General features: G+C 45.6%; 1 protein-coding gene across 3 annotated transcripts in view; it reads right to left on the bottom strand.

The window, feature by feature from the left end:
• Positions 1-1,070: 1,070 nt before the first annotated feature.
• Positions 1,071-22,146, bottom strand: part of XPOT (exportin for tRNA) — a 63,292-nt gene continuing 42,216 nt past the window's right edge. Inside the window, exons 18-25 of one of the 3 annotated variants that reach the window (XM_075013672.1) lie at positions 21,370-21,655; positions 17,810-17,999; positions 10,223-10,339; positions 10,001-10,116; positions 9,643-9,690; positions 5,472-5,543; positions 2,254-2,310; positions 1,072-1,693 (exon numbers count right to left, since the gene is read on the bottom strand). In XM_075013672.1, coding sequence (XP_074869773.1) covers positions 1,667-1,693; positions 2,254-2,310; positions 5,472-5,543; positions 9,643-9,690; positions 10,001-10,116; positions 10,223-10,339; positions 17,810-17,999; positions 21,370-21,655 — 913 coding nt within the window. In that variant the 3' untranslated portion in view covers positions 1,072-1,666. Of the gene's footprint in view, positions 1,694-2,253; positions 2,311-5,471; positions 5,544-9,642; positions 9,691-10,000; positions 10,117-10,222; positions 10,340-17,809; positions 18,000-21,369; positions 21,656-22,146 lie in introns of all 3 variants that reach the window. The other 2 variants (XM_075013690.1, XM_075013682.1) reach the window with 2 other exon arrangements.

Raw genomic sequence — 22,146 nt, forward strand, 5'->3', positions numbered from 1 at the left:
CCTGGGATGGTGATACTGCTTGTGTTGAGGTTCTGTGATCCAATCAGTCCCCTCAAATTAATATATATATCATAAATGAAGTCTTGAAGAAATATACATTATACATATTCCTAGTACAGTTACAGTCAATGTCTTTAATATGTATGCATTAATTTGAGGGGACTGATTGGATCGCAGAACCTCAACACAAGTAGTATCTCCGTCTCAGGAATCTACACCAAGAATGGCAGCTCCTCAATTTGTTTTTGATATTTCTTTTGATAGTCATAACTTAGCCACTTCGGTCCCATATGACTAGCCTTTTAAGTCAAGAAATGGGACAGCTCAGAATAGTTTCATAATCATTGTAAGAGGGGGTGGCTGATTCCTTCCACAAGCATACTGGAATTTGTTCCAGTTGTACTCAGCTTTGAATCACCCAATGACTGCAAGTTAGGCCCTCCCAGGACACACCTAGGATTAGTTATTTGGCAGTCTTTCTGCTCCTAGTAATCAGATTTGCTGTAGCCTATTTGAGTGACAGGCTGTTATTTTAAAATGAGCATTGTGAGGGGCAGACTTATTTTTAAAATGCGTACTGTGAATGTTTAACTTTAAAATAAAGCTCTGTAATACAGAAAAAAAATTGCACACTCTCGATTATCTGACAGGTATGTTTGCGCCAATCTATGTAGACCTTGATTCTTGGGAGAAAATTAAGTCTCACTACATCATTATGTACTTCCCCACCAAATTTTCTACATCAGGCAGGGAACCATAGAAGCACTAACAAAAAACTAAGGAAAAGAAACAGTGATTTTCAGTGCATCCTTGTTGGGGCCAAAGTTGTACATATGACCACCACTGTAACATTTGGCAGGCAGAGACCACATTATGCATAAACCTAATGAATTAAATATATTGTTGCTTGATTCATCCATATACAAGACAGTAAAATCCTAAAATGTACAAATATTGATCATGGTATCCAATTACCAGCTGAACAGGCATTTCTTGGTCAAAATTAATACAATCAGTAAGCTGCAAATCATTGTAACAGCTAAAGGTTCAACACAATGAGTCAGAGACCCGTACTTTTCACTACATAAAATTTATTTATTTTTATAAAAAAGTAGAACCGGTTCTTGTGTTTAAGCATATAATTTATTAAACCAATCTGTGTTTGGTAGAATATGCTTTAGCATTACGACAACTTCAATGAAATGACTATCTACAAAAATGTTTGATTGTTTTATTTTTCATGTCACCATACATGAACAAATTAAATTCTTGTCTCATGAAAACTTTTACTTGGTAGCCTTAAAAATGTACACAGTTTAATAACCACTACTATGGTTTTTTTTTTTAAATTTCAAAAATAAAAGTCATGTATTTTACGGCTGTGCTTGTTACAGCATAAACTTAAACCATCCTACACAAAGTAAAATGTTGGAATAGGCATGCAGTCAACTTCTCATGTTGTCACATACCTTGCAAGTAATTAGTGAGACACAGAAGCGGTGCATATTCCATTGCATTTGTCCAAAGACTAAAATATTTACTGATGTAAGCAGAAAGCGACATCTTTAAAAACAAAACTCATTCAGTTGGCACAAAAGTTAGCATTTGTATAAATAACTGACGTTCCTGATTACAGAAACGGGTCCAGGGGATTCCAGTATTTTTCTTAAGGCTTCGCTCTTTGAAAGAATACCTGTTCAAAAAATAGTATTTTTATAAAAGCCACGCTAGAGCTAGAAGAAATAGAAATTATACATATTCATAGTATGATTAGAGTTAACGTCTATGATATGGACACATTCATTTGACGGGACTGAATGTCTCTCCAAAGCTAAACACAAAAATATTTCCATCTTGAGAAAAATTGCTGGTGGTACTAATACTTTTTTTGCAGAAGAGCATACATGTGATGAAGTCAGTATCATACATATTTTAGAATGGTACCACTTATGCTCTTTTCAAGTTATATATTTGATGACATAGGCCATATGGATACCATCTTATTGGGTATATTACCAAAGAAATCAAATTACAATTTAATAGTGCTTAAGTTGCTTGGAAGGAAGGAAGGAATGAACGAACGATGGGGGGTGGGGAGACAGTCTGCAACTGTGCTGATTACAGTACACAAAACCCTTTCTAGAATCATTTGTTAAGTTGGAGCACCAGATATATTCTTACTTGCTTTCAAATCAGTTCCATAACTCAGTGAAATATGTACATTGTAATAATGACACACTGTTTAAAACTTACCTTTAAATAATTTTTAAAAACTTTAGCATCAGGCTGCTGAAGTGCTTGACAAAACTCCTGTAAATGACCAATGAGAATTGATATTTAAATACATTGCAGCTAGATGGATAAACAAAACAAGTGCTTGAGATACAATGAGTAATAAAAGTTTATATTTCATCCACAGAACTGATGTTCATATTTCTTTCCATTGTGTTTTGCTTTTAAAAAGGTAATTCATTAATTTTACTGGCCTGTAAGGAGAAATCCTGGGTTTTGGCTCCTCTCAGATACGCTTCAGAGGAAGGACAGGGAACAGAGGTTTTACAGATTTTAGCAACCCATTTTTCATTTTGAATGACAGAGGCAGCACAGATTGGAGGACTGAATCCATGGCTCTAAACTTGCCTTTGCATCATGCATTGTGGCAGCATCATGTCAGTTTCTCCTTAAGTCAGGATAGCATCTACCTCATAAGGGTGTTTGATCCTCCCTAACTTACACAGCGCTTAACACATATAGGCCGTGTCTACACTAGCCCCAAACTTCGAAATGGCCATGCAAATGGCCATTTCAAAGTTTACTAATGAAGTGCTGAAATTCATATTCAGCACCTCGTTAGCATGCGGGCGGCCGAGGCACTTTGAAATTGATGCGGCTCGCCGCCACGCGGCTCGTCCCAATGGGGCTCTTTTTTGAAAGGACCCCGCCTACTTCGAAGTCCCCTTATTCCCATCTGCTCATAGGAATAAGGGGACTTCGAAGTAGGCAGGGTCTTTTTGAAAAGGAGCCCCGTTGGGATGAGCCGCGCAGCAGCGAGCCGTGTCAATTTCTAAGTGCCGCGGCCGCCCGCATGCTAACGAGGTGCTGAAAACGTATTTCAGCGCTTCATTAGTAAACTTCGAAATGGCCATTTACATGGCCATTTCGAAGTTTGGGGCTAGTGTAGACATAGCCATAGGGCTTTACATGTTCCAAGTATTGTTTACACTAGTACTTCAAGATAGAGTAATTCTGCCATCACTTATTCTAACAATTCCCAACAAAGCAGTTACAAACTTGGATAAAAGGTAGCATATGCCCCCCTGAGACGGACGGACGCACGCACGCACAGGTCAGAACGGAGATCCTCTTTTTCTGCTTGGCACTCAACATCTAATCAAACTAGCTCCAGGGTGAGCAGTAATTTTTAAAGGGGGACCACTCTAAGAATTTGGTAAGTGGTCAAGGGCTTCCACGCTATTCATAGAGAAGGTGCAGGGTCTGGGATGGAGACTGGGTGCAGAATGGAGCTTAGGGTAAGGGATTGGGATACATAAGGGGGTGTTGGCTCTGGGAAGGAGTTTGGATGAAGGAAAGGGTTGTGACCTAAGCAGGAGAGTGGCCTGGAGAAGAGGGTGGTGCAGAGAGTCTGGGTGGGGTTTGTGACCTGGCAAAGGAGTGCAAGAAGGAATACAGGAGTTTGGGTTGTGACTTGGAGAGAGGGGATTGGGATGCAAAGTCTGGGAGGGTTTATGGATGCAGGAGCAGGGGTGCAGAGGGTTTGGATTACATGAGAGAGGTGAAGTGGGAGCAGGAGGGCTGAGGTGCCAGAGGCAGGCTGTGGCTGGGAGAGACACTTAGGTGGCTACCAGCCAGCAGCCCAGCTTTGGTTCCTCAGTCAGGATCCCTGCCTCTGTACTGGTTGCAGGAGTCATGTGTGGCTGACTCCAAATGCTGCGAGCCTGGAGAGGGAGGAGTGCAGGGTGTACTTCACACCTGCGTCTTCTACAGCCAGACAGCTCCCTTTGGCCTGCAACTGACACTTGAAGCCTCTCCCTTCCTCCCACCAGGCTGGAGGAATTCAGAGAGCTGGTCTGAGCACAGAGCAAGGCCCCGCAGGCAGCAAGTCGGATGGAGGCTCCTGCAGGCTGGATCCAGCCTACAGGCCATAATTCACCTGCCTCAAACTAGTTCATTGAGGAACTATTCGCACAGGTTTTAAAATACCCTAATCATTAACTGTTGAAAACAACTAAGCTTAGGGGAAAAAAAAAATTTACTTGTTGAAAACACGGAATCTTGCCTATTTTTAAGTGCAAGAATTATTGTAACACACAATAACTTCATACAATAGTCAGACAAAAAAACCACAGAAGAGTTAGTGTTCTTTAATATAAAAATATTTCTATACTCATTTTAATAAAATAAAAATTCCTTGTACTTAAATTTCTCAAGTCTCCTGAAAAAGAAATGTAGGTTATGAAACGTTTATTTTTATGACAAATAGGTTAGTCACTTAAACTAACCTACCACTTGTATTAAGATCTATAGCTACAGAGTTTGTACTCCACAGATTTAGATTGTGGAAACATTCAAATATGGAACAAAAATAATACTTGGAAGTTCTTGTGCTCCCTAAGTACAGGTTGAACCTCTCTAATCCAGAACACTCTCATCCGGCAAACTCCATAATCCATCATGATTTCAGTTAGCTGGACAACCACTGACCATGGGTATTGGCCAAGTTTCCCATGGTCCCATAAATTTTGTTTACAGTCCCAGTCCTGGCTCTGTGTTTTATGAGGTTATTTAGCTATAACTGACCCCTAAATGTCTTCTATGAGCCCAGTAAAAAGTGAAAGTGTTGGTAATGTGCTAGAAAATATTGATCTCCTATTGTCCAGCAAATTTTCTCATCTGGCACCTGTCAAGGTCCTAAGGGTGCTGGATGAGAGAAGTTCAACCTGCTGAGGGCAGAACTAGATAAAGCATTCTAAGGTGACAACTGGGCAACTCTGAAGAGGCTACATATTTTTTTCAGTTACTAATTTCTGAGAAAATATCTTCACAAAAACAATTAACACCTCACAGGTCTCAAAACACTTGATTACTAGCTTCAGAAATATCTCTAGCTTCAGTCCTCTAAATAAAACTTCCCCTCAAATTCTTTCGGGCAGCAGGCTGCACCAATATAAGTAATCTTTTGCACTGGACTGAGAATCTAATGACAGACTGTCCGAGGTAAGGCTTCAAATCACCGAGTTGAATGGCTCTGAGTCATTGTTTGTACTGCCTACTTGTGGATGGTTTTCCTGCATGCTCTGTTTTAATGTTTTTGTCATGTTAGTTCAACACAGCAACTGCGTGTTCTACTGCAGTGCAACAGGAGAAAGTAAACTCACCACAATACCAGTTTTGGTAATGTCTTCAAGTTTTCATTTTTAAATATTGTAATACACACAAACAAAGATTCCTACCTGGATTATTTCAGGAGCTACCTGCAGTGAAGGCAGATATTCTTGCTGCAGATAGTGAATGCATTCAGGGCCCTGGAAAAGATAAACCCACAGTTTTGCCTGAGACAATGTAGCCTTTTAAATTAACAATAAAAGCCATTAAGAATGTTTTAGAGCACACAGGCCGCATCTACACTACAAAATTACTTTGAACTAGAGAGTTACTTTGAAGTAGCCTGTAGAGCATCTACACATGCTTTTCCTTACTTCAAAGGAAACTTCGAAGTCGCTACTCCATTCCCGGGAAAGGAGTAGTACCCTACTTCAAAGTAGGATGTGTACAGATGTTCTGCACTCTCTACTTTGAAGTAAGGGATCCCCCATGGCGACAGTGCACCCTGGAGCACTGAGACAGTCAGGCCAGCTCAGGCACAGCTCTGTGATCCCTACCAGCCACCTGACAGGAACTAACTCCCCAGCAAGCCCAGGCAGGAAGCTGAGAGCATGCCACAAGCAGGGACAGCACGGAGCTCCCCATTGGACTGTCCCTGCTCGACGCATCAGTCAGTGTCCACACATCCTGAGGCCACCGTGGCAGCAAGCCAGGAACCCCGTACCCTGCCCAGATGAGGAAGCTGAGGGCTCGCAGCACCCGGACAAGGGGCGTGCCAGGAGGGGACCCTCCTGGACTGAAGAGGAGCTGAAGGACCGCCCTGTGGTGGGTTCTTGGGTTTGGGCCAGGCTCACCTCTATCAGCACTGCTCAAATGGCAGCCTTGCCACTCTGAATTGGGGGCCTATGGACTGGTGGCTATCTAGGGTGGCCAGCCTCCACAGCACGATGGACAGTCTTCTGCACCAGGAGCACTGGCCATATCCTGGTGTCCCAGTGCTAAGGGACTGGAGGGAGCCAGAGGCAGAGGTCCTCCAATGTCTGCTGGGTCATTCTGAAGTTCTTCAGCCAAGGCTCATCATCCCAGGCCCCCAGCACCAACCAGTCCCGCAACTCAGTGCTGGGGGTGAAGGCCCATTGGCGTCAGATCGGGCGACCCACGGGATGGGCAGCAGGGCCCTGGAGGATGGGGCCTGCACAAGCGGCCCAGCCGTGCTGCTCGGAGAACACGGTGAGCAGCGTGGCCAGCAGGCTGGCCATGGTGGTGAGGAGCTCCTCCTCAGGGAGTGTCTGGGCAGCCATGTTGTGCAGCTCCTTCTCCCCATCACACTGTCTGCCCTGCTATCTGCAGCCTGGCACTGTGAGCACATGCAGGGTGGGAGTGTTGGGAGGAGCCCTTTAAGGGGGAAGCTGGCTGCACGTCTAGATGGGCTCGTCAGCCACGTGACTCCTGCTTGCATCATATCCCGGCCCTTTACTTCAAAAGGAGGGGCTGTTGGTGTGTAGACGTTTCACTTCAAAGTACAGGGACCCTAATGTGAAGTAAGGGAGGGAGGGCTGCTTTTTGTGTACACGCCCTGCTTTGAAGTTGCACTTTGAAGTTATCTTGCAGCGTAGACATAGCCATAGAGCTAGGGTAGTCGTAAGAAGTGTCAGTTTTGGTCCATCATAGAGGAGGTATCAGTAGCAGCAGCAGTATTCCAAATACCACATGTTTGTGTATTTTAAGCAGTGGATTTTTTTTTTTTTTTTTGGTAAAAGAGGAGGAGTTGGTACTCATTTGGCTTCCCATCCCCATGCACAAGGGCTGGGGTGCTGAGGTGCCGGTACTCAATACTGGCAAGTACGGACACAAAAAAGGCACTGATTTTAAGTAAGGATACAATTTAGTCATGGAGGTCGCAGATCCTGGGATTTTACCAGAACTCCACTACCTCTCCTTCAGCTGTCGGGGCAGGACCACTGCCTCTGAAGCTGCACTCGGAACCACGTGTGTCTTCACTCCTTTGGACAGTGCTGGATCTGGGGCTGCAAGCCCTTGACCAGACAGTGGAAGGGCTGGAACTGTCACATCCCCACAGGGCTCTTGCTGTCATTCCTTCTCTTACCTTCTAGCTCCCTTCCCATAGCTTTTAACGGAAGTCAGGTAATCACAGCTCCCATTAATTTTTGTTTATTACTAAAAATTACCATCATGATTTTACCATGGATATTAAAAGTTACTTCGAAGTCGAAGATTTCTCTAGGTTTCAGCATTAAAATTAAGAACTCCATTATATCTTAACTTTTAATTGTTTCCTTTAAAAAAGAAGCCTGGGTGAATTAAAACTACAAGAGCAATGAAAGTCAAACACTAGGTTTAGGATAGCCAGTTTAATTAAATGGACATTAAGGACTCCAGTTTTTGTCATCCTTCACAACTGAGAAGCTTGCAGCATTAAGGAAATATATACTGACAAATTTACCCACTTGGTGGTTCCACTTTCAGTTACTGCTTTGATGACAAAAGATTTAAGAATTCAGCAGCCTGATGTACTCCTAGAGACCAACAGCTACAGTCATCTCTGTAATAATTTTCTAAGTTTATGCTGTTTTGTTGGGGCAAATAGTCTATTAATGTAATGTTATCAGGGATATTGCAGCCATTTACCAAAATAGGTACCTATTTCTAAAGTATTTTTTCCCCAGTGTTTACCACGTACCACTGTTTCAGAGCAAGAATATATCTGCCATCTAGAAGCAGCAAAAGGTATGAAATGCATTTGTAGAAGCACAAATTATTAACCTCATAATTGGAATTTGATGCATAATTTTTAAGTGAGATATTAAAAAAAAAAAAATCTAGATAATTCCCTCATATCTGTGTTGGCTTTACAGCACTCTGAACAGGACTAAAAAAAGCAAAAGCTGAAAGGAAAACCCAAGCCTGGGTAAACTCTAGCAACGCCCTGATAAATTCTATTTTCTTTACTGGAACAAGAGCCACCTTTCGCTTATCAACACGCCCAGTGCTCAGAAAGCAGTTTGGATCAGGCTTATGCTGTTCTTTGAGTCTCTGAGTGCACCTTGATCACTCAGTTGTTGAGGTAGGGGCAGGCTTGGCTCATTTGCCTTCTGAGGAAAGCCACTACTATTTGCATTTCATAAAAATCTAAGGGGCTACAGACAGACCAAAGAGGAATAGAGCAAATTGGTAATAGGTCTGGTTTACTATAAACGTGAGGAACTTTCTGAAGCCACCTATGATGGAAAAATGGAAACAGGTGCCCTTTAAGTTGAAGGCAGCATACCAGTCCCCTAGATTCAGAAAGGGATTGATGGAGGCCAGGGAGATTATGTAGAACCTCAGTTTCTGAGGTAACTGAGGCAACATCAGTCCAGGATGGGCTAAAAACCCTCCCCGGCTTTTGGGATTAGGAGCTATTGGGAGTAAAAGCTTTTCCCTCAAGTTTTGTGCTCCCTCTTCCAGAGGACCTATTTGTAGGAGAGCTTACACTTCTTGGACTAAAAATGGCTCATGAAAGGCCTCTGAAGAGAGACAGGAATGGGCTGATAGTGACTGGCTGCTGCAGAGGCTTCTAGATAGAAGTTCCCACAATGACTCTGGTGTTGGCACCACAACAGAAGCCTTGGAGTGGGGTGGAGTCCACAGTCCTACTAAAAGGACAAAAGCAGAGGAGTGGCACAGTGCAGGTCTCATTCCACTGCCCTCCCCATTTGTCCTACATCAGCACTTCTGTTTCTTATGCTTCCTCAGCACTGGACATGGAGAACAGTGCCAAAACCATGCAGTGCCAGAAGGGCACTTCAAAGCTGTAGTGTTCAGTGTGGACTCCTGTCAGGCTTGACTCTGTCACAAGTGTAAGTGTGGCTTCCCTTAGGATAGTTCCCTGTCTTTCTTTGTACCAGCTGTGAATTCCTGCCAGATTGGACAGTACTCGCATGTAAGCCTCTCAGGCACTTTAAACAATCAGAGTGCACATTATTCACCAGTATAGGTTTGCCACAGCAGGCACAAGGTTTAAAGTCTGAGAACTAAGGCATACCTGATCCCAGGGATGAAAAGAACTCCTCTATGCTAGGAGAAGGGGATGAACTAGCTATACTAATACTATTTAGTCTACTATTATACAGACTAACAAAATTAAGCTAAGATTAAAAACCACATCTATTCCAGTCCATTCTTTCTATCAACTCCCCTGAAATTAATCATCTCTGCATATAAAATCACTAGGTTCTGGATATTAATTTTATTCTAAGAAACCTCTTCAAGAGGTGCATTAAGTTTTACAAGCCTTACCCTTTTGAGATGAACTGTTTTTAATGTTACTGCACATTCTGATAAAGCCTGAAAAAAAACAAAAAAGAGAACAAAAACTTGTTATTTGCTAGTACTGAATGTTAACTTGTTACTACTATACATGAATGTTAGGGACTCTATCCTTCAGTTATTTGCATGCAGCTCTTTCAATGAAATCAACCTGAATTCTAAATTCAAGAGAACTTACAGAATTAGCACTCTCAAAGAATGGATAATCTAGTTGTTTTACATACATTGTAGAGCCTTTTGTATTATCAAATTAATTTTTTGTTGTATGCATATTTCAACTCCTAAAAGTTGTCATTACATATTAAAGTAACTCTTTCATAATACATACCAGTACTGTCTGTGCATCTGCCAAGTCAAAAGTTTGTTTTAAAGGTGCTAAGAAACATGCAGGGACAATGTGCTTGTAGACAAAGTCTGCAAAACCTACTGGTCCATCTTTTCCCCCTGTGGGGTTTAAAAAAAAAAAAAAAAGCATGGTCACATGTTATCCTTCTAAACAATCTATCAATCAATCAATCATAAAAATTGTAGAGTACAAGCACAATCTTACCCCAAAGCTCCACCAGCTTAGAAAGAATAATAAAGCATGTTTTCTGTGCAATAGGATCTGGATAGTCCACTGCTCCTTGGATTATCGTGAACAACACACGTTCTACATTCTCTGCATCTGCAATAGATTAATCCTAAAAGTCTACCGTACAGTAAAGATAAAAGTAACCTGAGTTCTCCAGCATCAACACAGAAGACCAAATTGCCTTTGAGACCTCCATGCATTTACACAAAGGACAGAACAGTTTGTTGTTCTTAAAGAGGAAAATATTTCAAAAGCGATTTTCAATTTACAAAATGTTAAAACAGCCTTCAGACAATTGTGCAATATTCTGCAAATTTAAAATGACAACCCGATTTCTAGGGAACAATTAAAGATAGCTATAAATATTTTCTAAAAACATCTTGGTTCATCGTTTCTATAAATCTGACATCAGGACATTAAATTTGAGGAAAGAACAGAACACTTTACGAAAGCTGACATTGGGAAAATTCACCAGCATGTTGTCCAAATTAAAGGTCTTAGCATTTACAGCTACTAAAAGAGAAGTTACTCACCGTAGTAACGGTGGTTCTTCGAGATGTGTCCCCGTGGGTGCTCCACAATAGGTGACGGCTTGGCCGGCGCCGCAGATCGGATCTTCCAAGCAGTTTCTGCCGGACTGCGCATGCGCCGGCGCGCGCCGCTCCCTGGCGCGCTCCTGGCCATGTGCGCGATCCGGTCCCCGCCAGTTCCTCGACCAACCGCCTCGGGTGCCCCTGCAAAACACTAACAGAGATCCGAAGCGGGGAGGATGGGCGGGAAGTGGAGCACCCACGGGGACACATCTCGAAGAACCACCGTTACTACGGTGAGTAACTTCTCTTTCTTCTTCGAGTGTCCCTGTGGGTGCTCCACAATAGGTGACTACCCAGCAGTAACCCAAGATAGGTGGTGGGTAATCGGATTAAGTGCAGCTGGTCCCCGAGAGGACCGCTGCGGAGAGACGGGTATCCTCTTGGAATACCCTGTGAAGGGCGTAATGTTTGGCGAAGGTGTCGTAGGATGACCAGGTCGCCGCTCTGCAAATGTCTTTCAATGCAACGCCCTTGAAAAAGGCTGTTGATGCTGCCACCGCCCTGGTGGAATGAGCCCTGGGAGTGGCCGACAAAGGAGTCTTTTTGAGCTCGTAGCACATTTTTATGCAGGATACAATGTGCTTTGAAATTCTCTGCGATGAGAGACCTTCTCCTTTTGATTTGGGAGCGAGGGAGACTAGGAGTCTATCCGTTTTCCGGAAGGACTTGGTCCTGTCTACGTAGAAGGCTAGCGCCCTCCTCACGTCCAGGAGGTGTAGGTGCGCCTCTTCGCTGGAGGTATGAGGCTTTGGATAAAACGAGGGTAGAACAATAGGTTCATTGATGTGAAACTCGGAAGAAACTTTGGGAACAAAGGCTGGATGCAGCCGTATGGTTACCGCCTCCTTGGAAAAGACAGCGCAGGGTGGCGTTGCCATGACTGCCGCAAGCTCGCTCACCCGACGAGCCGACGTAATTGCAAGAAGAAAGGTCGTCTTTATTGTAAGGAGGCGAAGGGGAACCGTGGCCAAGGGCTCGAACGGTGGTCCCATGAGTGTGGTAAGCACCAGGTCCAAGCTCCACGAGGGGGGAATCGGTTTCCGAGGGGGGTAGAGGTTTACCAACCCTTTGAGGAACCTGGTAACCACAGGGTGGGCGAACACCGTGTGCCCCCCATCCTCATGTCTGAACGCCGAGATGGCGGCAAGGTGGACCTTTAACGAGGATAGCGAGAGTCCTGCTCTCTTGAGGTCCAGTAAATACTCTAGAATTGTAGGTATAGGCACCGAAAGGGGGGCCAGCTGCTTGGTAGAACACCAAGCCATGAAGCGAGTCCATTTTTGTTTGTAGGTTTTCCTAGTGGAAGTCCTCCTGCTACTTTCTAGGACTTGCTGTACTTCCACTGTGCATGTGCTCTCTAGGGAGCTGAGCCATGGATTAGCCACGCTTGCAGTCGCAGGCTTTGGGGGTGCGGATGCACTATGGACCCCTGGGCTTGCGTGAGCAGATCCGGCGCCACCGGAAGAGGCATTGGTGGGCGGTCCGACATGCGCAGGAGTAGGGGGAACCATTGTTGGCGATCCCACGTTGGGACTATCAGGATCATCCGAGCCTTTTCTCTCCTGGCTTTTTGCAGAACCTTGTGGATCTCAGCACTGCGGAGGGAAACGCGTAAAGCAGGGGGCCCCCCCACGGGATCGCGAACGCGTCCCCCAGGGACCCCCGGCCCAGCCCTGCTCTGGAGGAGAATCGTGGGCACTGTTTGTTGTGCTGAGTGGCAAACAGATCTATTTGGGGAAACCCCCATGCGTGGAAAATCGGCCGTAGTAGATCGGGACGGATCTGCCACTCGTGGGTGAGCGCAAAACACCTGCTCAACTGGTCTGCCTTCACGTTGTGCGCGCCCGGCAAGTATGAGGCTCTCAGGATTATATCGTGGGCGATGCACCAGTTCCATAGGCGGATTGCTTCCGCGCATAAGGTACGGGATCGAGCTCCTCCTTGCCTGTTTATGTAAAACATGGTGGAGGTATTGTCCGTACTGATCCCGACGACTTTGCCTCGTATACGGTCTCGAAAGTGTTTGCAGGCGTTGAACACTGCTCTGAGCTCTAGAACACTGATATGTAGAGACTGTTCCGTGGGTGACCACAGTCCTTGAGCCACCTCTTCGCCCATGTGCGCTCCCCACCCTATGAGGGAGGCATCCGTAGTGAGGAAAACCGATATTTGCGGCTGATGGAAGGGTACCCCTGTTAGCAAGTTCCCGGGGTTTACCCACCATTGCAGGGATTCGCGCACCCCAGGTGAGGGCGACACCACCCTGTGAACGGTGTGTACTGCCGGCTTGTATACACTTGCCAGCCAGTGTTGCATGCTGCGCAGGTGCAACCTGGCGTTCTGTACCACAAACGTCGCCGCTGCCATGTGGCCCAGCAGCTGCAAGCACGTCAAGACCGGCACTGTAGGGCTGAAGGTGATGACCTGCACGAGGGAACCGATGGCTCGAAAGCGAGCCTCTGGTAGGTATACTCTCGCCGAGACCGAGTTTATGCGAGCCCCTATGAACTCTATGTCCTGTGAGGGGTCTATCTTTGATTTTGCCAGATTGATAACCAGGCCAAGTGAGGAGAACGTGTTTGCTGTGACGCGTATCATGCGGAGGACCTCCCTTTTCGAGGTCCCTTTGAGCAGGCAGTCGTCCAGATACGGGAAGATAAACACCCCCTGTCTGTGCAGGTAGGCTGACACCACTGCCAAGGTCTTGGTGAAGACTCTGGGGGCCGAGGAAAGGCCAAACGGTAGGACCTTGTATTGGAAGTGTTCGTTGCCCACCATGAACCGGAGAAAACGCCGGTGAGCCGGATGGATGGTTATGTGGAAGTACGCGTCTTGTAGATCGAGGGCTGCAAACCAGTCTCCATCGTCCAGTGCTGTAAGGATGGAGGCAATCGTGATCATCCGAAAACGTTGCTTGCGTAGATACCTGTTGAGGCCACGAAGGTCTAAGATGGGCCTCCAGCCTCCTGTCTTTTTCTCCGTCAGGAAATACCGAGAGTAGAACCCTTTCCCTTGCAGTTGCTCCGGCACCTTCTCCACCGCCCCTAAGAACTCGAGGTGGGCCACCTCCTGCCTGAGCCTGGCTACATGGGAGGCCTCCTGAGGGTGGGGCTTGGGCGGGGGTCGCGGCGGCGGGAGCGACTGGAAGGGGATGGCGTACCCTGTGGCTATGATCTCCAGCACCCATTTGTCTGTGGTGATCCTTTGCCACTGGTCGTAGAATGGTCGGAGGCGATGGTGAAAAAGCCGTTTCGGATGATCTTGTGCAATGGTGGTGATGGCGCAGCCCTGGATCTGTATGTCAAACTTGTGGCCTTTGGCCCCGCCCCGAGGACGGACGGCCCTGTTGTGAGCGTCGCCTGGGGGTTCTGTACTGCTGGTGCTGCTGATGCCGCCCTTGCTCGTAACCCCTGTGATACTGGGGGCGCTGTTGCTGGTACTGGTACCGCCTTTGCTGTGGGTAGTACCTTTTCTTTGAGTATGGAGGGGTGTAAATCCCCAGGGTCCTGAGTGTGGCTCTTGAATCTTTACTGGAATGAAGGACCGAGTCAGTTGATTCAGCAAACAGCTTCTGCAAGTCGAAGGGAAGGTCGACTATCTTCGCTTGCAGATCTCTCGGTATACCCGAGGTCTGGAGCCAGGACTCCCGTCGCATCACCACTGCAGTTGCTGTGGAACGTGCTGCCGTGTCCGCAACGTCCAAAGCAATCTGAACTTCCATCCTCGCAGCCGCGTAGCCCTCTTGCACTATGGCCTTGAGGACCGGCTTTTTGTCCTCTGGAAGGGAGTCCATGAGGGAAGTTAATCTGGCATAGTTGTCGAAATTATGGTTCGCCAAGTGCGCTGCGTAATTTGCCATGCGCAACGTTAAGGTGGAGGAGGAGCAGACCTTTCTGCCAAACAGCTCTAGCTTCTTGGCATCTCTGTCCGTTCCCCCTGTTTTAAATTGAGATGTTTTTAGTCTTTGTTGCAAGGACTCCACCACCAAGGAGTTTGGCTGGGGGTGGCTAAACAAGAACTCCATGCCCTTCGCCGGCACGAAGTATTTCTTATCCGCTCTCTTTTGAACAGGCGGAATAGTTGCAGGGGTCTGCCATATGGTAGTGGCGGACTCCAAGATCGCTTCATCAAGCGGTATTGCTACTCTGGAGGAGGCCGGGGAGCTCAAATTTTTAAGGAGCTTATGATGTTTCTCTTGCACTTGTGCTGTCTGGATGCCTTGCGTGAAAGCTACCCTCTTAAACAGCTCCTGAAACTGTTTGAGATCGTCCTTAGGATGGACGTCCCCTAAGGCCGTGGCCTCATCCGGGGAGGAAAACGAGGAACCGCTGGGGTACATTTCTTTGGACCCTTCCGGTTCTTGATGGTGATGGTGCGCCCTCTCGCTGGAGGTATGCGAGGGAAAATCTCGTGGGTCTACGGCCAGTCCCCCCTGGGACGTTTGAGTCTCTGTCCCCGATCGCGATTGCCCTCGGGGGTACGAGGTAGTATGTGGGGATCTTTCCCTGGTAGATTGCCGATGGTGTCCATGCCCCGCGTGGTAGGGACGACCATGGCAGTGTAGGCACTGTTCCTGGGAAGGTGACCTTGACCATTCCCTTTGCACGTACCCTCTGTGTCTGGGAGAGGGGGATCGTCGAGACACTGGAGAGAGCGATTTTGCATAATAGTCCAGCGTTTCAAATCCCAGGAAGGGTGAGGGTGGTGCCAGCCATGGGGAGGCTGATTGCAGGAAAGGAGAAGGGGGCTCCGGGTAGGCTAGGGGGGACCCCTGCCTTCTGGTTGGAGTCTGCAACATGAGCGGAGGGCTGTGAGAAAAGAGCTCCACAGCCCTGTCTGGAGAGGGGCTGCAGTGCCTCCTCTTGTGTGCAGCCTTTCCCCTCCCTAAGGGAGGTAACTCCGCCCCCTGATGGGCGGGGGATCCCGGCCCCGTCGGCACCGTGCTAGGCACGCTCGAAGGCGGTGCCGCACGTGCGGAGTGCTTCTGTGCCTGCAGGCTACGTGCCTGCGCGCTCTGCACCGCCGGTTCCCCGGGGGTCGGTGCCGCTGCCTGCGGTGCCGCCGGTATCGGCGCTTGCTTAGCCGCCGCCCTGCCTGCGGTGCGGGGCGGCTGGCTGATCATCGGAGGCTGAGCCGCTTCCACGTGGCTCTCCGTGCCGCCGCCGATCAGCTGTTGCTGCGGCTGGGGGCTGCTTGCTCCTCCCGTCCCGCTCACCGTTGCTGCCGGCAGGGATCAGGTTGGAGAAACTCTCCTCCGTTTTTGCGCTGATGGAGTGAGGGAGGCAGCTTTTCTTCTAAGGGCCCCGGAGGGTCCCTCCTGCTGCAGCCGCTCCGGCACGTCTGGCTGGAGGGCCTTGTCAAGAAGCAGCAGTTTAATCCTCATCTCCCTGTCTCTCCGTGCTCTTGTTGTTAATTTTGCACAGAAGGCGCATTTTTGTGCCACATGGGACTCCCCCAGGCACCTTATGCAGAGACTGTGCCCATCGGACACTGGCATCGCCTCTCGGCAGGACTCACATTTTTTAAAGCCTGAGGAGGACATTGTTGGTGAGTCTTTGAGTTTGTTTATGGGTACTTAGCACCCTCTTTGTGCTGTTTCCCCGTCCGATGGCCTGCCTCAGCAGGAGGGCTGATGGCCCTAGCTCCCGGCCTCCGGCGCTTGTTACTGGGACTGGCTTGAGCTGTCCCTCCGTAGCTTGTTTGTTGTTTTTTTTTTTTTGTTTTTTTTTTTTTCCCACAAAATAACAACCGGCTACTTATGGTAGCCTAAATAACTGAAAACTTTAAAGAGAAAACAATTAAAGTCGTTGAATACGCTATGTGGCTTTAGCCTAGTCGGATTCCGTCTGCAGCCGACGGCGGTTGAGAGGAACTGGCGGGGACCAGATCGCGCACATGGCCAGGAGCGCGCCAGGGAGCGGCGCGCACCGGCGCATGCGCGGTCCGGCAGAAACTGCTTGGAAGATCCGATCTGCGGCGCCGGCCAAGCCGTCACCTATTGTGGAGCACCCACGGGGACACTCGAAGAAGAACTTATATTTACACTTAACACAAAAACTACACCATGGTATACGTGGCCAGTGACCACCTACTACATTATATTGTCTGTGAGGCTATGCCTACACAACGATTATTTTGAAATAATGGTTAGAGTCTACACTACACACATGCTATATTTGAAATAGCGGTTGCATTATTTTGAAATCACTGTAGGAGGAATAATGCCTATTTTGAAATAGCGCTAACCTGTGTCTTAACAGCACCTATTTTGAAATAAGCTATAACGGCCTCCAATGGCACTATTTTGAAATACTGCCATGTGTCCAGAAATGCTATTTCAAAATACCTTGTGTGTAGTTGTGTTATTTCAAATTAACCCTGAAGTGCTGATGTAGCTGGATAGTGGCCAGGACCACACGTGCAGGGGAACATATAAACCCTATAGTAACAATTACAGACTATCCTATTCACAGAAGTTTCTTCTTTACCACTTGGGTGTTGCTGACTCTGATGCATAAAGATTTGATCATCTAACAACTGTAGATGTTCTCCTCTGTAAGTATCTTACTACTTCTTTCACCCAACTCTTGGCTGCGATAATCACATAACTATGAATTCCTCAGGTTAATCATGCACTGCATAAAGTAGTACTTCCTTGCACTGGGTTTTGGTTTCTCAACTTTCGCTGTTATAATATATGGTTTCCCTGTTTTTGTGGCAAATGGTCCCAAATTATCTCCCTGTTAACAATGGGTTAGTGGATCCTGATTAGATGCCCAGTGAGTCAATCCCTTCACACATCAGGTGCAGAAGCAAAAACAGATGGTGCTAGTACCTAACCAAGGTAGAGGATAGAGAAGTTTTAGTTTCTGCAGTTAGCAGGAATTATGCTAATGATTTTGGCAAACAAAACTATTTGTTATATTAGGTAAAAATTATTCATAGTGTAATCCCATGAGTGACTGCTCACCCTGATTAGCTATGACTTCACTCATTCCACTGCCAGTGACCGTCTGCAGGAAGGCAAAATAACTTCTCCGTAACATTTGCTTTTCTAAAGCAGCAGATTGGTCATTTTCTTCTGCTGGACGGAGCAACACTTCAAAAATAGCTTGAAGCAGTGGCATGAACATCTGTTGCAGAAATGGGGAAACCTGTGTCTGTAGAGAGGAGAGAAAGCATCATCTGACAGCTCATTACAGAGCCAGATGCCTAGAAGTTAAAATTGAACACAGAAGAGAGATTGATTTTTAATAAGTTTTTGTTATCTGTGTTAAAACAGGCAGCAGCCAAGTGCAGATATATGAACACAATATAGATAGGACAGCCATAATCCACGTTCCCTGTAAGTGGAGTGCTTGGGCTGCTGCCCAAGCGAAATTCAGGTGCCACCCAGCCAATTAGAGTACCCACAGTTGGCAGCATGTTTCTCTACTGGTGCTGCACATCTGCACATGCCTTGGGACAAAATTTATTTTGTTCATGGATGGAAAAAATTAAGAGTGAACATTGGCCATAATATGGCATTTCTTCATGCAGTGTTGCTCGTTAATTAATCCACCTGAAGAGCTAGTTTAATATTTCGAATCTGAACAGTCAGGCAGCTACATTTATTAAAAAAGTCTGAGAAATGGATATTCCCCCACTACCCTCCAGGGAGATTTTCCCACCAACAGATGCATCATCCACTTTCAGCCCTGCAGACTCAAGTGGGAGTCTTATTCTTTTACAAAAGGAAAAAAAAATATTCTACCCTTCAAATGACAAACAGGCCTGCTTCAAAATCCTGAAAATCCTCTAGATGTTAGATTCCAAAATCATGAGGACTGCAGAAAAAAAAGTTAGGTTATTTCTAAAGAGATTTCCAAATGTAGAAGGTGACTGCACTCCACTCTTTGCTCGTGCGTCACCATCTGAGACACTCAACTTCAACAATTTTTTTTTTATTAAAGCCTGAAAATATTAAGAGGTCATCAGGTTAAGTTAATTTCTTCCAACTTGAAGTTTCACACACAGACAACTGCATGGCAGAATAGAATTTTCAAAAAAACACTTTAGAATGAAGACATTTTGGTGATAGGAGATACAAAGTTTGTTTTGCCTGAAGTCAGGAGTCCATAAATAAGTGTACAAGACTGTAGCTCAAGAGCACTCAAATGCAGAGCTCTTTTGAAGACTCAAGGCTTTGCCACTATTAAGTAATGCCTCCATTCAAACTTCATACCTATTGTGTATACAATAGCACACATTATGCATTCTCAAACATGCACACCATCAGAAGGGTGGCAAGTTGAAATATTGTCTTTCTTGCCTATTAATCTTGAAGTCATTTTCCTACTTAAGACTATGTTTTAGAAAAATTAGGAAGTTTTAATGAATACGCAGATATTGAATATGATGAATATACAGATATTAGCTGAAGCCATTTATGATGGCTGACTAAAATCAAACAAAAAATTCAAGTGAGAAAAAGCTGCATGTGATTAGGATCATTCTCATCAATACTAAACGTTATGCTAAGACTTGTCCAGTTTCCTTTTCTTGTCATGAGTATGTGCTTCCTCATTATGCCTGACCCGCAACATTTCACTCCTCTTTTCCTCAATCCACCATATATCTTTACTGGGATCAACAGTATTTATACCACTCATGTGGTTACTTAATTCCTTACTTTATCTTGAACTGCCATCAGGATCTTCTGAAAAAGCTAAAAGGATGTAGCACCAGAAGGAAAACACTTTCCCTAATCATCCAAAATTTACCATGATCTTCATATCTCATCACCATTGTGCCACAGAGGTCAGCATGTGGAACTCCTAACAGTGCTGTAGAGCCCTGATTACCACTGCGATACTGGATATCAACACTTTTTCTCTTTAGTGCTTTTCTTTTCACACCAAACTCTGCCTTTTAGTATGTTTAAAAAGAAACCTTCACGTGAAAGACAAGTTTTAAAGATGCTATACCCCACAGTTTCTCAAGCTTTTTCTTACTGGAGCCAAATTTTGTCCATGAGACAATCTCTGCTCCCATTCATGAATGCATAACATTCTTGCAGCAACTATAAAAACTGTTGACATTGAAAAGTAATAGCACAGTATTTCAATGCACTTTAGATGTCTCATTCACTACAATTGGCAATTTGAAATGAGGAGCTGGCACAATGTGACCAGCCACATTTAGAGGAGCTCTCCAATTCAATAGTGAAAGTTTGTCAATTGTATTTACATATCAAACATTTGCACACATTCCTAGACATTAGTTCTGCTCCAAACACCCGTGTTCCTAAGAACTTTACACTATTTGTGGACATTCCTTATACAGCAGTGCACTAAGTACCAGCGTATACTTTTGCATAACAAAGCACCAAGTTCCTGTACACCAGTGTTTCCCATTGAATACCTACACACCGTATCTGAAAACATGCACACCTACCTACATTTTTTACATATCAGTATCTGTACACATACCCGTAAGTCTCGCTACAAAAAAGAAAAAGGGAAGAGAAAGGTGCTCTTCAGGTTCCATCACTGTTGAATGATCAGTACTTTTTCAAATTAAATTTAGCACCATGGCATTTTGCCTATTCAATACCAACTTTATCATGGAAAACAAGCATGTTTCCTGTCAACATACAGCAGACTTCCAACTTACGTGGAGGTTGTGTTCTGGCACAACCTTACCTAAGTCAAATTTCGCGTAACTCGGGGGAACCAGGAAACTGATGAGTGCAACAGCACTATTCAGTTTCCTGTCTCCTGTGAGTGGTGGGCAGCTGAGATCCTGGCTCTGCCAAATAGGAGCTGTAAAACCACTCCTGTCCAGGGTGACCTCCTGACTCTTGCTGCTCATGACAGGAGCAGGGAAACTGCTCCTGTCAGGGACAGCGAAAGTCAGGCTGCTACTCCTGATAGCCTGCCACCCCTGTGAAACTGCGCCTGTCAGGAGCAGCAACCTGACTCTTGCCATCTGTGACAGGAGCTGTTTCCCAGCTTCTGTCAGGGCGGCAACTTGACTCTTGGGAGCAGTGCTGGCCAGTTTCCCTACTCCTGTGAGTGACAGGGAGCTGGCTCCTCATTCAGGAAACTGACCAGCACTGTTGCACTGGTCAGTTTCTTGGCTCCCCTGACTGGCAGGCAACCCAGAGGCAGATGCCAGCTCCCCTCCACTCAGTTGTATTAACACCACGAGATTTGCACAACTTGAGTGCATGTATACTGGGGTTCTACTGTATATAAAAAAGGACTTTTAAGCAGTGAAATACCAAAATCCAAAAGTTGTACCTTAAAAAAAAAACCTGATGGTTTCTGGGTAATTGTAGTTAAAGGAGGAATTCCCATTTAGTTCTTGGGTATTTAACAATATGTTCTTTTACTCCCCAACCAGGTATATCATTAGCAAAAAGTACACACAGCCACAAAATAAATCTTTCTATGAAGTTCAGGATCCTCCACATACAATGACCCTTTTCCTAAGGCCAGAAAGCAGGATTTGAGAAGCCTCTTATCCCATATGCTAACAGACTTGTACCTTGAACTTAGCTGTGATTTGATTTATGAGAGGAATGAATTCTTGAAGGTCTTTTGCTTCACAATCTTTGAGCATGTGTTCTGAGGCAGAAGGGATGAATGGAAGAACTTCTTCCTCTAGGCAAATAATCATGCGGTGAAGGAATGTGCGGACACCACTTCTGATAACTTCCTTTTGTAACGGACAGCTGAGTGCAGGCAAAAATGTCTGTAAGCAGTCCAGGTAGACTTCAGAACAGCCACACTGCTTTACCGTCTGCTTGTTGCTGAAAGCTTTGCTGGTTCGGCTGCGCAAACAAATGAACACACGGTTCTCTAGTAGTTCGCATTCCAATGGCAATGAAAAGCAACAATGCAGATGTAGATCAAGATTTATTCTAGATATTTAGAAACTCAAATGTGTGCATCAAATTTCCTGAAATGGGGAGCCAGAAGCTTAAGACATCAACTTTTAATTATTTAAAAAATGTAACTCACTTAAATCTCAAAATGCTGTGCTTTTAGTGTGAAGTTGGATAATCTCTACTTTAAGTGAAGTTTTTCAAAAGAGGTTTCGTAAGCCATGCAATGCTAAGTCTTTGGCTTGCTATAAATACAAGAGAACCTGAGGATTCCGAAGACCCTCTATACTTAGATTTTGCTACAACACCCTCTCCTAAAAGGTACCTTCCCTGATTTTCTCGGTTGTTTGGGGAACATGCCAACCAGAGAGATTTTTGGACAATAAATGATGGCACAGAAATTCAACAAAAGCAATGAAAAGCCTGATTCCAAACAC

Source organism: Carettochelys insculpta, chromosome 1 (assembly GCF_033958435.1).
Source record: "Carettochelys insculpta isolate YL-2023 chromosome 1, ASM3395843v1, whole genome shotgun sequence".
Taxonomy (NCBI): Eukaryota; Metazoa; Chordata; order Testudines; family Carettochelyidae; genus Carettochelys; species Carettochelys insculpta.